General features: G+C 42.1%; 1 protein-coding gene across 6 annotated transcripts; it reads left to right on the forward strand.

The window, feature by feature from the left end:
• The first annotated feature begins 1,325 nt into the window (after positions 1 to 1,325).
• On the forward strand, positions 1,326 to 15,680 carry LOC111981580 (protein regulator of cytokinesis 1). 6 transcript variants are annotated; one of them, XM_024012916.2, is made up of 14 exons: positions 1,326 to 1,442; positions 8,298 to 8,430; positions 8,547 to 8,669; positions 8,819 to 9,052; positions 9,236 to 9,406; positions 9,510 to 9,659; positions 10,007 to 10,157; positions 10,245 to 10,381; positions 10,599 to 10,694; positions 11,762 to 11,914; positions 12,245 to 12,340; positions 12,549 to 12,656; positions 13,050 to 13,157; positions 15,212 to 15,680. In XM_024012916.2, exons 1-14 carry the CDS (start codon positions 1,426 to 1,428, stop codon positions 15,272 to 15,274), a joined length of 1,740 nt encoding a protein of 579 aa, XP_023868684.1. In that variant the 5' UTR covers positions 1,326 to 1,425; the 3' UTR covers positions 15,275 to 15,680. The 6 variants fall into 6 exon arrangements, with proteins under 6 accessions (XP_023868684.1, XP_070305619.1, XP_023868682.1 ...); XM_070449518.1 differs by having other exon boundaries at positions 12,552 to 12,656; XM_024012914.2 differs by having other exon boundaries at positions 13,047 to 13,157; positions 15,212 to 15,363.
• Positions 15,681 to 16,630: the final 950 nt, after the last annotated feature.

Raw genomic sequence — 16,630 nt, forward strand, 5'->3', positions numbered from 1 at the left:
TTGCTCCTCACTTAGAGGCATCAATACATAATTTTTTACATTTTAATAGATGAATATGCTGATTAAGAATCCTCAAATGGAATAATGCCAAAAGGGAAGTGTTTGGAGGGAGATTTTACTTGACTCCTCAATCAATACATAACCTACAGCTACAGTTAACATTATAGGAACCTATTGAACTTTTCAACAACAAAATATTCCCTTAATGTTATACTTGAATTATAAGACAAGCAAGCTTTTGTACAGTGATGACCATGTGTTAGTGATACTGTTAATGCGCTGGATGTTTTAGATGGGATTTATGATTGACCATCCAATTAATAATCAAGGGAGTATCAATCTATTTTATGTTACATTTTGAGTTTGACCAGGACAGATTCACCGTAACATAGTACATTTCGACTTCACAATTTATTTTCTAAAACACAACCTATGGTTACTAATCCAATATGTTACCTCAAGATTTAGAATATTAGTTGACTTTTCAGATTAATTTTGGAAGTTTGGAATTTCATCAAATAATTAAATTCCCATTTAATATTTCTTAAAATATGTACATTTAAGTTAACAAAAGAAACAATCATTTTGTATATTTATACAGTATCTGGAAATCCATGGTTTAATAAACTATTAATTTAAATGACTAATGATTTTGAAACTGTGAAGTTATAATGAATGCCATTTTCAGCACGCAGTGTGTCAATTATTAACTGCCAAAATAACATGGAGCATTGGGCAACACTTTGTCTGTGCTCAGCCATATACAGCCTAGGCCCACTACTTTGTTTGATCAATTCATAATTTGTTCCATCGGTATGACATAGATAATTGTACATTTTTTCAATTTTTATTTAGCATAGTCAAGTCAGTTAAGAACAAATTGTTATTTACAATGACGGCCTACCCCGGCCAAACCCTAACCCGGACGACGCTGAGCAAATTGTGCCGCGCCCCATGGGACTCCCAATCACCGCCGGTGTGATGTGATGCCTCTAGCACTGAGATGCAGTACCTTAGACCGATGCGCCACTTGGAGGCCCCCAAGTGGCATGTATTATGGTGACTTTTCCTATTGCAGGTTCAAACATATGTCCAGAATATTACAGACATTGATTACAATTTGATCTAACTGTTTATTGAAAATGTATTGAATGCACTGTCTAACGTGTCCATCTAAATAGCTGGCTACAGTATTTTGACTGACAACGTTCAGTACTGAAGTGAAAATGTAATGTAGCTTACTATCCACTTGAAGGAGGCAGAGAGCCTCTCTGACCAAAAAGAGAAAAGGGGAGTGTCATTAGTGAATAGCACCATTGCTTCGTCGCGGCTATAATGACAATTCAAACCAGCCAGCCACACGTCTTTTTAATTTAATGTAAAACATTTATATTCGTCAATAGCTACCTAGTTTTCGGGGCAGCAATGTCAAGCCGGAGGAGGTAAGTTGACTTTGTTTGCTAGCTAAAGTGGCTATCATTAACCAGACTAGAAAGGAGTTAACGTTAGCTATACTTATCTCTAGTTAAGTTTTCTGTAGCAATGTGTGAATTAAATCAGAAGTAGCTACCACAATGCAAAAAGCCAATGGCATTGCTGGGATAGGGGAACGTTTCATTCTAGACTACTCTTATTCTGACAATGACTATAGTAGGTTAGCTAAATTAGGTAATTCCGCGTTCAAAACAACTGGTAACTTGTAAATATCGGACTTGTGTGTTCAGGACAATTGGGACCCCGAGAAAAAAAGAGGTCCGACTGGCGAAAAAAATCTTTAATGGTCATCTAACTCGGAATTCCAACTCAAGAACTCGGGCCTATTTCTAGAACTCTAACTTTCCGACCTGAAGATCAGCCGTCATGATTTGACAACGTCATTTTTAGGGTTCCCAGGTGTCTTGAACGTACCAATAGTTAAACACACTTTGTTTTCTAGATCGGGTGTATTCATTACAGAACACGTTCAGTTTAATAACCAAACAGAACTAAACTCGTTTTTGTACAAGAAACGTTTTGCAACAGAATCGGCGCAATGAATAGACCCGTGGGGCAAGAGGAGTCTTCAACGCGCTTTATCGTTACATTCATCCCCACATCACATACTTTTATTAGTGACTGGCTTTAACACACTTTTGTTATTAAAGTAAAAATGTTGCTAGAGTAGTGACAAACCTTCCTCTGCTAGAACCACCAGACTAACGTTAGCTCCCGAGTCATAGTACAGATCCAACCCAGGCGAGGCGGGTCATGACTAATTACCACAGCCCGTAGAGAATGATAGAGGTCTCTAGTGGCCAAAAGGCCTCATTTGCATGGGTTGCCCCATGGAGGACTTCCACAATTGTAATGTAGTCAACTGGGTGGGACTTCTAACTTCATTGGCTGATCCCTCCTGGTGACCCTGTTCAAGTCATGACATTAATTTGGGGACCAATGACATTAATTTGGGGACAGGTCGAAAAGCATTAAACATGTATGGCAATTTAGCTAGTTAGCTTGCACTTGCTAGCTAATGTTAATTTGTCCTATTTAGTTAGCTTGCTGTTGCTAGCTAATTTGTCCTGGGATATAAACATTGAGTTGTTATTTTACCTGAAATGCAGAAGGACCTCTACTCCGACAATTAATCCACACATATAACGGCCAACCAAATCGTTTCTAGTCATCTCTCCTCCTTCCAGGGTTTTTCATCTTTGAACTTATATGGTGATCTCATCTAAACTTTCATAGTATTGTAATGAAACAGCAGGGAGTAGGTCTCAAACCCTCGACCTAGCCCGAGGTCCGGCGCGCTATCGACTGTGCCGCAAAAGCATGCTCAAGCAGCAGAGTCGATTTCCGCGCTTATAAACCCAGGGTCGTTACACTACTCCCTCCTTTCAGAGAGCGCGTCCTCACGCTACCTTGTGACTCTAAGTCTTACAGGAACGCGCTCACCGGCCAAGCACACGCACTGTCGGGGATGCAAGGTCCGATCACTTCTGACACCAATGTAATGAAACAGGCAGGGAGCAGGTCTCGAACCCTTGACCTTCTAGCCCGAGGTCCGGCGCGCTATCGACTGTGCCGCAAAAGCATGCTCCAGCGGCAGAGTCGATTTCTGCGCTTATAAACCCAGGGTTGTTACAGTATTACCACGACAACCGGCAACAAAGTTCGTCTTTCAATCACCCACGTGGGTATAACCAATGAGGAGATGGCACGTGGGTACCTGCTTCTATAAACCAATGAGGAGATGGGAGAGGCAGGACTTTCAGCGTGATCTGCGTCAGAAATAGGAATGACTTCTATTTTAGCCCTTGGCATCGCAGACGCTCGCGAGCAGTGTGGGTGCAATAATTGAATAACATGGATTTCTAAATGTATTTTGCAACGCACGCGACGTGTCCGGTCTGGTCAGCATGTAAGGGAATGCCTACCCCGTGAAAGGAAAACACCAACGAGATGCTTCACATGTATACTTCCGGTGAAATATCTGGCTCATTTTACTATCTGTGATAGCGCTGCCCATGCTGTCACAGACACTAAATAAAATGGCACCGATACAATGACGAGTCCTCTATCTCAATGCCACATCCACAAAGTCATAATTATGGCTAAACCCTGCCTATTTCTAAAACGTATCTGCTTTTAACCACACTGCTAACCTTATTCCTAACCTTAAATTAAGACCAGAAAGTAAGTTTTTGTTCATGTATTTTTACGATTTAGCCAATTTTGGCTGTGGTAACTAGTGGCAACCCGGTGAAAACCCAATCTGCGCCGTTCGGCAACATGATCTATTGTTAAGAAACATACAACATCTCCTTTCCATAAAGTATATATTCAAATTTTCATACTAGATTTCATTGGAAAGGCAGAGCGTTTATCAAAAGCAATCACTTTTGCATGTGAACACACAGAATAGTACTCATTACTCCACATCCATAATCTACCTCACTTTCGTTTTGAGTGAACTTTGCCAACGAATGCAATCACTCTTCACCCGGTGCAAACTACTTTTGCCCGGACCAGGGGTGTATTCATTAAGCCAATTTTGTTGCAAAATGTTTTGTCTGTTCAACGTGACGTAAAAGCGGTCGGGTTCTTAAACGGAAGTTGTAGTTGATTTTAATTGTATGATTTCCACGCATTGCCATTTCAATCTGAATAGTCTGCGATGTGTTTTAGACAAAATATCCACAGGAAAATAGTATTAAACAGACTTCAAAATGCGGGTCTCTGTGTGTGGCAGTCAATACTTGTTTTCTCATCGGCTAAGACACGTACACAAGACAGAAGTGTACATGGACAGGATACAACAAAAGTCTTGCAGGTGTTTGCATGGTGTAAGCATGTGCCAGGTGACAGATATCACAACGCCAGTCCCGGCGCTCTAATAATTCAGGTAAACAACACTTTCCTGTGGATATTTAGTCTCACATTTTGACCAGCTGAAGGACCAACTGCACAGACAACCAGTAGAGTAAGTGCAAATGTAATTTTATACAAGATTCTGGCTTGTAAGGAAACTTTCCAAGTTTTTGCAGTGCTTGGTTTGACTATACCAATAATTGGTATCATTGCCAATTTATTAAGTAATGTGTTTGTGAATGGAGCTGAAGTATGGGACTAAAAACAAACAAAAGATAACTATTGTAAATTATAAACTGGGTAGTTTGAGCCCTGAATGCTGATTGGCTGACAGCTCTGGTATATCAGCCCGTATACCACGGTCTTGACATGTATTTTTACTGCTCTAATTAAGTTGGTAACCAGTTGCGTCGTGCCTAAGAACAGCCCTTGGCCATGGTATATTGGCCATATACCACACCCTCTCATGCCTTATTGCTTAAATATACTGTCAGTAAAATGTATGTATACGCTGGATGTAGAAGCCTGAAAAATATTAAAGAAAATAATATAGATATTTTTTATACAGTACCAGTCAAAAGTTTGGACACCTACTCATTCAATGGTTTTTCTTTATTTTACTATTTTCTACATTGTAGAATAATAGTGAAGACATCAAAACTATGAAATAACACATATGGAATCATGGAGTAAACAAAACAAGGGTAAAAAATTAAAATAATTCATCTAAATATATTTGATTCTTCAAAATAGCCACCCTTTGCCTTGATGACAGCATTGCACACTCTTCGCATTCTCTCAACCAGCTGGTTGAGGTAGTCACCTAGAATGCATTTCAATTAACAGTTGTGCCTTAAGTTAATTTGTGGAATTTCTTTCCTTAATGCGTTTGAGCCAATCAGTTGTGTTGTGACAAGGTAGGGTTGGTATACAGAAGATAGCCCTATTTAGTAAAAGCAAAGAGAAACGACAGTACATCATTACTTTAAGACATGAAGGTCAGTCAATCCGGAACATTTCAAGAACTTTGAACGTTTCTTCAAGTGCAGTCACAAAAGCCATCAAGCTATGATGAAACTGGCTCTCATGAGGACCGCCACTGGAAAGGAAGACACAGAGTTACCTCTGCTGCAAATAAGTTCATTAGAGTTAAGAGCCTCAGAAATTGGCAATTAACTGCACCTCAGATTGCAGCCCAAATAAATGCTTCAGAGTTCAACTAACAGACACATCTCAACATCAACTGTTCAGAGGAGACTGCATGGTTGAATTGCTGCAAAAAAAACACTACTAAAGGACACCAAGAAGATACTTGCTTGGGCCAAGAAACACTAGCGATGGACATTAGACCGGTGGAAATCTGCCCTTTTTGTTCTGATGAGTCCAAATTTGGGATTTTTGGTTCCAACTGCCGTATCTTTGTGAGATGCAGAGTAAGCGAACAGATGATCTCTGCATGTGTGGTTCCCACCCTTTGCTGGTGACACTGTCTGGGATTTATTTAGAATTCAAGGCAAACTTAACCAGCATGCCTACCACAGCATTCTGCAGCGATACGTCATCCCATCTGGTTTGGGCTTAGTAGGACTATAATTTGTTTTTTCAACAGGAAATTACCCAAAACACACCTCCCAGGCTGTGTAAGGCCTATTTGACCAAGAAGGAGAGTGATGGAGTTCTGCATCAGATGACCTGGCCTCCACAATCACCCAACCTCAACCCAATTGCGATGGTTTGGGATGAGTTGGACCGCAGAGTGAAGGAAAAGCAGCCAACAAGTGCTCAGCATATGTGGGAACTCCTTCAAGACTGTTGGAAAAGCATTCCAGTTGAAGCTGGTTGAGAAAATGCCCAGATTATGCAAAGCTGTCATCAAGGCAAAGGGTGGCTACTTTGAAGAATAAAATATATATTTATTTGTTTGACACTTTTTTGGGGGGGGTTACTACATGATTTTATAGTTTTGATGTCTTCTATTATTCTACTATATAGAAAATATCCATACAAATAAAGAAAAACCCTTGAATGAGTAGGTGTGTCAACTTTTGACTGGTACTATGTATAAAATATATATATATATATATACACTGCTCAAAAAAATAAAGGGAACACTTAAACAACACAATGTAACTCCAAGTCAATCACACTTCTGCTGAAATTCAAACTGTCCACTTAGGAAGCAACACTGATTACAATAAATTTCACATGCTGTTGTGCAAATGGAATAGACAAAAGGTGGAAATTATAGGCAATTAGCAAGACACCCCCAATAAAGGAATGGTTCTGCAGGTGGTGACCACAGACCACTTTCTCAGTTCCTATGCTTCCTGGCTGATGTTTGGTCACTTTTGAATGCTGGCGGTGCTTTCACTCTAGTGGTAGCATGAGACGGAGTCTACAACCACACAAGTGGCTCAGGTAGTGCAGTTCATCCAGGATGGCACATCAATGCGAGCTGTGGCAAAAAGGTTTGCTGTGTCTGTCAGCGTAGTGTCCAGAGCATGGAGGCGCTACCAGGAGACAGGCCAGTACATCAGGAGACGTGGAGGAGGCCGTAGGAGGCAACAACCCAGCAGCAGGACCGTTACCTCCGCCTTTGTGCAAGGAGGTCACTGCCAGAGCCCTGCAAAATGACCTCCAGCAGTCCACAAAAGTGCATGTGTCTGCTCAAACGGTCAGAAACAGACTCCATGAGGGTGGTATGAGGCCCGACGTCCACAGGTGGGGGTTGTGCTTACAGCCCAACACCGTGCAGGATGTTTGGCATTTGCCAGAGAACACCAAGATTGGCAAATTCGCCACTGGTGCCCTGTGCTCTTCACAGATGAAAGCAGGTTCACATTGAGCACATGAGCACATGTGACAGTCGTGACAGAGTCTGGAGACGCCCTGGAGAATGTTCTGCTGCCTGCAACATCCTCCAGCATGACCGGTTTGGCGGTGGGTCAGTCATGGTGTGGGGTGGCATTTCTTTGTGGGGCCGCACAGCCCTCCATGTGCTCGCCAGAGGTAGCCTGACTGCCATTAGGTACCGAGATGAGATCCTCAGACCCTTTGTGAAGCCATATGCTGACACATGCACATTTGTGGCCTGCTGGAGGTCATTTTGCAGGGCTCTGGCAGTGCACCTCCTTGCACAAAGGCGGAGGTAACGGTCCTGCTGCTGGGTTGTTGCCCTCCCTACGGCCTCCTCCACGTCTCTCGATGACTGGCCTGTCTCCTGTAGCGCCTCCATGCTCTGGACACTACGCTGACATACACAGCAAACCTTTTTGCCACAGCTCGCATTGATGTGGATTCCTGGGATGAACTGCACTACCTGAGCCACTGGTTGTGGTTGTAGACTCCGTCTCATGCTACCACTAGAGCGAAAGCACCGCCAGCATTCAAAAGTGACCAAAACATCAGCCAGGAAGCATAGGAACTGAGAAGTGTCTGTGGTCACCACCTGCAGAACCATTCCTTTATTGGGTGTCTTGCTAATTGCCTATAATTTCCACCTTTTGTCTATTCCATTTGCACAACAGCATGTGACATTTATTGTCAATCAGTGTTGCTTCCTAAGTGGACAGTTTGATTTCACAGAAGTGTGATTGACTTGGAGTTACATTGTGTTGTTTAAGTGTTCCCTTATTTTTTGAGCAGTGTATATATATATATATATATATATATATATACATATATATATATATATTATTATATATATATATATATATATATATATATATATATGGGGATTGGAAATGATGCAGACAATTACATTGACAGAATCTATCTGCAATATTAAAGCTGATCTACCCCCTAAAAAAATATTGTTTTTGCAGTGCTTTGTTTCAAACTGTATACCAATAATTGGTATCATATTCAGATTTGTTAGGCAATGTGTTTGCTACTTAGCCAGCTGAAGTTACCAAATGTGATGGTCATGTCACTCATCTCTGCAGTGAAGCCCTGGCTTTCTCGCTAGTGACTGGTATAAACCATGCCATGGCCAGGCTGGTGGACATCTGGGATAGCATGGGCATTATGGAGGAGCAGAGGGTAGAGCGGATGGAGACGGTGAAGAAACACATTGAGGTGAGGCTTCAGGAAACAGGAAATGTAGATTAACTGAAAATGAAACGGAAGCCTTGTCAAGTCTTGTCAAGTAACTAATTAACAGACTGATATGACATTCCTTTCCTAATCTAAAGGGCCTTATGAATGACATGATCACTGAGGAGGAAGCTTTGAAGCACCGCATCCGAACCAATATCATCACTTTTGAAAAACAGTTGGATACCTTGTGTCTGGAAATGTCAATGGATCCATACAAAGTAAGTGGTTATTTCTTCAGGCTTAACAACAACAACAGTAAAGGTTGGTCTTTAAAGGGGCTGTGTCTCAATAGTTTAGCTGGTTCCACCCCTTGACTCTTTTCCTTCCATTGTGCTAACCTCCTGTCTCCATCTTGTCCACCTGTCAGTTGGAGGAGGGTCTGACAGTCCTCCAGATCGAGAAGAACCTGCGTCTGCGTATGGAGGTTCTGACCAAGGAGAAGGGGGACCGTTTGAAGGAGCTACACGGACTGCAGCAGCAGGATAAGGAACTGTGCTTGGAGCTGTGCGTCACTCCCTATTATGTTCCCACAGGCAGCATGCCCTCACGCACTCAGCTGCAGGAGCTCCGGGAGCACCTCAAGACCCTCAGTGAAGAAAAGGTATTGCAACAGCTGCCAGGATGGCAAGACTGTTTAGTGTGAATGTCATGAATACCTGACTCAAGTATTATTAAGCACACTATTATTAATTTCTTATTTTTTAAGTCTCTTTTGTGGTCTTGTGATGTTTGTCTTTTGTTGCAAGCATCTCGTCTCTTGTCCCTCCCTTCCCCCGTTCTGTAGAAGAGTCGTGCAAAGGTGTTCTCGGGGCTGCGTGAGGACATCAGGAAGCTCATGGAGGACATGGGTCATAAACCAGAAACCAGTCTGGAGAAGGAGTCGGTGTGTCACGGCGAGGAGATATTCCTGCTCACGCATGAAAACATCAAAGCCCTCCAACTGCTGTTGTCCCAGGTACTGAAAATAATTTTATAAAACTTACTAATGATTACTCAAAGATTTTTGTTGTTTTGGTTCTAGGACTTTTGACCAATTATATTAGTATATTTTTGTTTAGATGAAGGTCAAGAAGGAATCCCTGATGAATACTCTGGCTGAGCTGAAAGAACGAGCTATGTGCCTGTGGAATCGTCTGGAAGCGCTGGAGCAAGATCGCACTGCGTTCCAGGAGAGTGTGCAGGGTACCCTTTCTGACCAAATCACACAGGTTGGAACTCCCTTTTCCTTCATACCTCTCCTTCACCACTGTGTTGGACAAAGCTTCACTGGCATACCACTGCAAAACAGTAAACATGGCACCATAACTATTAAGTTTCCCCAGAATTGGCTAACAAGGGAACAGAGAATACCTCTACAATGGTGCTAGACACCACGGTGTTTGACAGTCCTGTATCATTAGGGCAGTGTTTCCCAACTCCAGTACCTTCAACAGTACACATTTTTGTTGTAGTTTCCTTAATTTCTTAAGGAACAAGTTCAGCTGGTACCTCCTCATGTCACTGTTTCAGAGATGTATTTTTACTCCTACTGAAACTGACCCTGTTGCCCTTCCAGTGGCAGGGGGAGGTGGACTGTCTGACAGTCCTGCAGAAAGCCATGTTGGAGGATGTGATTGACAAGGTCCGACAGGAACTAGTGGCTCTCTGGGACAAGTGCAACCAGGGCCCTGAGCAGCGTGAACCCTTCAACGCCCACATCTGTGACGGTAGGTAGAACAATAATGGAAATACTTCCTCTCTCACTCATACGCAAAACGCATACATACTGATCGAACCGATCCGTCTTTCCCTAGATGACTTCACAGAGGAATTGTTGGCACTACATGACGCTGAGCTATTGAAGGTGAAGAATTACTATGACCAGGCTAAACCCTTACTGGAGGTTCTGCAGAAATGGGAGAAGTACTGGGCCCTCTTCCAGGACTTTGAGGTAATGCTGGAATTTGCGGTCAAGCTATGTTTGTGAAATAAATTGCAAATATATATTTTTAATTGTGTACCACTTGATGCATGTAATGGTTTTCAATCAAAAATATCCACAGTAGATACCAGCTGCTCTTGTTTCTGATACATGTTCAGTGTGGTGCAGAATTGTTTTTGTTCCACTTGACATAGAAAACGTATCTAATTTTCAAACCTCTTTGCAGAAAAAGGCCAATGATCCAAACCGCTTCTCCAACAGAGGAGGAGCCCTTCTCAAAGAGGCCAAAGAGAAGGTCAAAGTTCAGAAGATGTTGCCAAAGGTAAGGCTGGATTTGATTCATCAACATGTCCCTCTAATAACTTTATTTGGCAGAGGGAGGGAGGGAGAGAAAAAAAATATCTATATATATATATTTTTAAAGTAAGGCTGTTGTGCATGTTGGTCTAGAGCATCCCAAACATGCTCAATGGGTGACATGTTTGAGAATGCAGGCCATGGAAGCACTGGGATATTTTCAGCTTCCAGGAATTGTGTACAGATCCTTGCGATATTGAGCCGTGCATTATCATGCTGGACATGAAGTGATGGTGGTGGATGAATGGCACCACAACGGGCCTCAGATCTCATCACGGTATCACTGCATTCAAATTGCCATCAATAAAATGCAATTGTGTTCATTCTCTGTAGCTTATGCCTGCCCATACCATAGCTCCACTGCCACCATGGGGCACTCTGTTCACAACATTGACATCAGAAAACCGCTCGCCCACACGTCTGCGGTTGAGGCTGGTTGGACGTACTGCCAAATTCGCTAAAAGATTCTTGCAGTCAGCAAGCTTTCTTGCAGTCAGCAAACTTTTATTGTCCCCAGCACAATGTGCACCTGTGCTAATGGAACAGCCTGGCAAAGGAGAAATGCTCCCTAACAGGGATGTTAACAAATTTGTTCACAATTTGAGAGAAATAAGCTTTTTGTGTGTGGAAAATGTCTGGGATCTTTTATTTTAGCTCATTAAACATGGGACCAACACTTTACATGTTGCGTTAATATTTTTGTTCAGTGTATATATCTTTTTTAAATATAATGTACATTTAAAATGTAATGTCTGAAAAGTGGCAGCAATGGTTGATGGTAATCAAAAGATCACCGCCTCCTTTATTCAATGTCAAATCTCGCCCCACTGTATGATGCTGCCCCACTGTATGATGCTGCCCCACTGTATGCTGCTCCCCCACTGTATGCTGTGTATATGATGGTGTCAGTGAGGTTGTGACCTTATGTAAAATGCCAATGATGTATACAGTTTAAATGCCAGTGAAGTGTATATAAAGGATTTTGACAAAGGAAAAGTGATGTTGATCCTCCCTGTTATGTGATGTGACTAGTTGGAGGAAGAGCTGAGGACTGGTGTTGAGAGCTGGGAGAAGGACCAGGGTTCTGCCTTCCTGGTCCAGGGCCAGAGAGTCATGACCTACATCTCCAGCCAATGGGAGGAGCACAAACAGCAGAGGGGCAAGGAGAAGAGTGAACGTGCCATTGTAAGTCCAGCCCCTCATAATGCTCTCACATTGACCCAGCAGTGTTCCCCAGTCAGCCCAGTACTGGTCCATAGAGGCTTCAGGGGGTTTGCTATTTTTCTTTAAAAACTATCATCAAACCTGATCTCCCTGTTCCCATGTCCAAAAGGCCAATTCTAAAATGTACTGTGCTGAACTTGGATTGAAATAGACTTGTACACCATATGGTGGTCAGCATGTGTAACTGTTGAATGGTGGGAAACAGGGATTTGACCTTTCTGTCCCCAGCAGAATGGTCTGTTTGTTAATGACTGGTCTGTGACTGAGGCTTTGTATGTCTCTGTGTTGCAGACATCAAAGAAGGGGGAAATGACAACTCTCTTCAAAACTCCCACGAAGAGGGCCCATGGCGGGATGAACACCCTCACCCCCAACAAGATCAGGAAGGTACAGTAACTAGCAGTGGTCCACATAGGGCTAGTTCACTCCCCTCCAAAACCAACTGTCCACTTTACTATTGTGGTAACTTTTTTATTTTTTTTTTTTAACTAGGAAAATCAGTTAAGAACATTCTTATTAACAATGACTGCCTACATCGGCCAAACCCGAATGACACTGGGCCAATTGACCTTGACCACCATGACTGTCCTTTCAGCAGACTCCTGCCCAGCCTATCATGGTGCGCTCCGTCAGCTGCAGCTCATCCAGCACCTTCATCAGTGTGCCTAGCAGCAAGCCTCCTCTCTCCCAGGTTCAGATGCAGGTACACACACACAGCACTCACTCCAAACTTTGGCCAATCATTGGTTCTTGTGCTTGCACACATATATCCAAATTGAATGTTCAACATCTTCCTTTTATATTGCTGGACAACTATTAAAACAACCACTAGGTGATGCTGTTATAGAATTTTGCTTATTTACGCGGTAAGCTATTTGGCCACAGTCAATTTAGCTTGTGATAGAAAGAATATTGACAGCGAAATCAAAACTTGTCTTTAGAATCTAACCTCTTTCCAAGGTCAATCATTCTGGTAAAGAGATGCAGAAATGGAATACTTAAAATGGATTAGCAGAGGCTGCTGGGAAGGAAGTGTGTTGCATGCTCAGTTTGTTGACTGATGTGCTGTTTGTTTGTCCATTCATTGGTTAAGCAGAAAACCAGGTCCCTTGAGAGAAGCAGCAGTAGACAGAGAACACCCCTGCAGGAGTACAACGGTACAGAGGGGAAAAAACCTGTTGACATCAGCTACTCTGACTTCACTGTAAGACCAGCCTTTTAAACTATACTCTAACTCAGCGGTCACCAACTTTTTCTGAGTCAAGATCACTTTCGGAGTCAAAAAGCAAGCCGAGGGCCTCCCGGGTTCGAGCCCAGGCTCTGTCGCAGCCGGCCGCGACCGGGAGGTCCATGGGGCGACGCACATTTGGCCTAGCGGCGTCCGGGTTAGGGAGAGTTTGGCCGGTAGGGATACCCTTGTCTCATCGCGCTCTAGCAACTCCTGTGGCGGGCCGGGCGCAGTGCGCGCTGACCAGGTCGCTAGGTGTACGGTGTTTCCTCCGACACATTGGTGTGGCTGGCTTCCGGGTTGGATGCGCGCTGTGTTAAGAAGCAGTGCGGCTTGGTTGGGTTGTGTTTCGGAGGACGCATGGCTCTCGACCTTCGTCTCTCCCGAGCCCGTACGGGAGTTGTAGCGATGAGACAAGACAGTAACTACTAACAATTGGATACCACGAAATTGGGGGAAAAAAGGGGGATTAATACAAATAAAAGCAAGCCGAGATCTACTTCACAGAATTGATTAAAAGCATGACATGAATCGAAGCCTATGCAACATTAATCTAATACAACCAGTTCTGTAGGAATGAGGTTTGTGCTGTATGCCTAATATGTTACCACAGCATACTGCCAATTTTGTCCTCGTCGGACCATACACTGCCGTTCAAAAGTTTGGGGTCACTTAGAAATGTCCTGGTTTTTGAAAGAAAAGCACTTTATTTATTTTTTTTGTCCATTAAAATAACATCAAATTGATCAGAAATACAGTGTAGACATTGTTAATGTTGTAAATGACTATTGTAGCTGGAAACGGCTGATTTTTTATGGAATATCTACATAGGCGTACAGAGACCCATGAACAGCAACCATCACTCCTGTGTTCTAATGGTACATTGTGTTAACTAATCCAAGTGTATCATTTTAAAAGACTAATTGATCATTAGAAAACCCTTTTGCAATTGTTAGCACAGCTGAAAACTGTTCTGATTTAAAGAAGCAATGAAACTGTCCTTCTTTAGACTGGTTGAGTATCTGGAGCATCAGCATTGGTGGGTTCGATTACAGGCTCAAAATGGCCAGAAACCAAGCACTTTCTTCTGAAACTCAGTCTATTCTTGTTCTGAGAAATGAAGGCTATTCCATGTGAGAAATTGCCAAGAAACTGAAGATCTGGTACAATGATGTGTCCTACTCTCTTCACAGAACAGCACAAACTGGCTCTAACCAGAATAGAAAGAGGAGTGGGAGGCCCTGGTGCACAACTGAGCAAGAGGACAAGTACATTAGAGTACTCCTGCACAAATTCATGTTCTCATGACCTCCATATTAAAATAGACACGACGAGCTGCTTATAATAATAACGCAGCTGTCGATACTTTTGGCTACTCATTCATTGCAGCTACAGTTCTGGTTGTAGTGGGAGTAGAAGTAGGGTGAAGCGCATTTTATGTTTTGTAAAAGTGTTGAATAAAAACGGTGACAGTGCCGAATTAAAAACTTGAAGTATGAACTCACTCATGAAAGCAGCAGCTCTTTGCTGTGTTCTTTAAGTCTCTCTGGTCATGGTTTTAAAATTGATTAAATCTCATGTAGTTTGGGGGTTGTGGAAGCTATAGGCATGGTGATTTGAGCTATTCAATAGGCCAGCGCACTTGATTTAGCTCTCTCAGGTCAGAGTTTGTTCCTTCAGACAAATGAAATGGTTCAAAATGGGAGTACTTTGATTATCTGGTGCGCAGGGCTTCTGAATCAAGTGCACCTACCGCCAGCAGCGAAAGATGAATAAAATAATAATAATAATAGGCGCACAAGGCTTTATCGATCGCGATCGACCAGTTTACTTCACTGTAAGACCAGCCTTATATGCTGTCACCTCAACTTTCAATGTGTACTTCAATAATCCATTCCAGACACATGAACTTATAGCAAAGATTGACAGATTTTTTTTCTGCGCATTCTGCTTACTCCTCTAGATTGCTTTTTTTTTTATTGGGGTGGGGTATATCAGTTACTAAAATATGTGTCTTTCATTCCCCCCAGGGTGACCTGTTCAAAAAGCCAAATGATGCAGTTTTCAATTCGACAGCAAAGGACCTTTTCTGATTTTTCATGGTCCCCACGTTTTAAGATGTGCGTGTGTGGACAATTCACCCCGCACAGGTTGTGGTGTGTCCACTTGGCACTCCTCTCATGTATATATGGCCGGTGTTTGTAATGGTCAGTGAGCATTTCAGGTAATGCAAGTCTTTGTTATCTTGATGTAAATCATTTTTTGTAGTTGGTGTTGCTCTTACTTTGAAATGTGACCAATTTTGCCTTTTTGTATAGTAATGCTTATTTTAGACACCCTGTATGGAAGTGAATAGGTCTAAAGGGACTGTATGTGTCAGGTGTGGATGAAACATCATAAAGCCATGTTTTCCAGTTATTAATACTGTGCAGTCCAGGGAAGTGAATCACAAGTTTAATACGGTAGAGCCACTTAGATGTTACATGCAGTACTTTTGAGATTCCTTTTGATATTTGACTTGTTTATAAATGGCCCGGCTCCACCAGAGGAAGCATCCTGTTTTGATACAGACCTTCCAGCAGAACTACATGCAGCTCTTTCTGTATGTAAATATTGCTCTCTTGAAAATATACTTTTCTTATTGGACATGCGGTCTTGACAATGTGTTTTGTCTTGACGTGTGCCTTGTCTTGTCAACATGTGCCTGTTTATTTTATATTTTTTGACTTAATTAATAAATATATATATTTCAATATGACATCTTTTGAGTTTATTTTTTAATCTACGGTAAATCATAATACACATGAAACAAGAGTTTGGCTTTAATCATATGGGGGAGTGTTCGATTTAGAGCCAAAGTCCTTAAATTGAACTAGGCCCTGTAAACTTGAATGGTTATAGAGAATATGAATTCCTCTTCTGCGCCATCAAACCTGGATTGTATCGTTGACCTTGAGGTAAAACACTCCTCTACCCTTGACCGATGAGTGGGATTGTAGAAACCATGTAATTATCATGGATAATCAAGTTAGTCATTTATGAAAAGGGAGAAGAGGATTTTTGCTGTGTAATTGCCTCACTGAAATAATAGCATAATGGTCAAACATGTTTTAAATGCTTTCAAGGCAACACAGTATTACACAATTAAAGCTGTTTGCTATTCAGCTGTCTCTATTGAAGCCCATCATTTTTTCTGGGCTGCATGATCAGAAGTACAAGGCTAGATTAGACAGCAATTGAAAAGCAATTTTGTTAGTTGCTGAGTTCTTGGCACACATAAAATTGTGAAGTTACACATTTATTTATCACATAATATCCAACAATGCAAAATAAATCTGACTAAAAAGTTGTCACATAGTAACAAGACATTGCTCCTTATTTTCTGAAGCTGAAATAAATACAATTTAGTAATGTCTATTTTATACCATCAGTTCTCTTCCGATTTAAAA

Source organism: Salvelinus sp. IW2-2015, linkage group LG20 (genome assembly GCF_002910315.2).
Source record: "Salvelinus sp. IW2-2015 linkage group LG20, ASM291031v2, whole genome shotgun sequence".
Lineage (NCBI taxonomy): Eukaryota > Metazoa > Chordata > Actinopteri > Salmoniformes > Salmonidae > Salvelinus > Salvelinus sp. IW2-2015.

Coding starts and splice junctions, on each gene's coding strand:
- LOC111981580 (XM_024012914.2), top strand. Junction 9,407..9,509: donor TCCAACTGCTGTTGTCCCAG/GTACTGAAAATA, acceptor ATTTTTGTTTAG/ATGAAGGTCAAGAAGGAATC. Junction 10,158..10,244: donor CAACGCCCACATCTGTGACG/GTAGGTAGAACA, acceptor GTCTTTCCCTAG/ATGACTTCACAGAGGAATTG.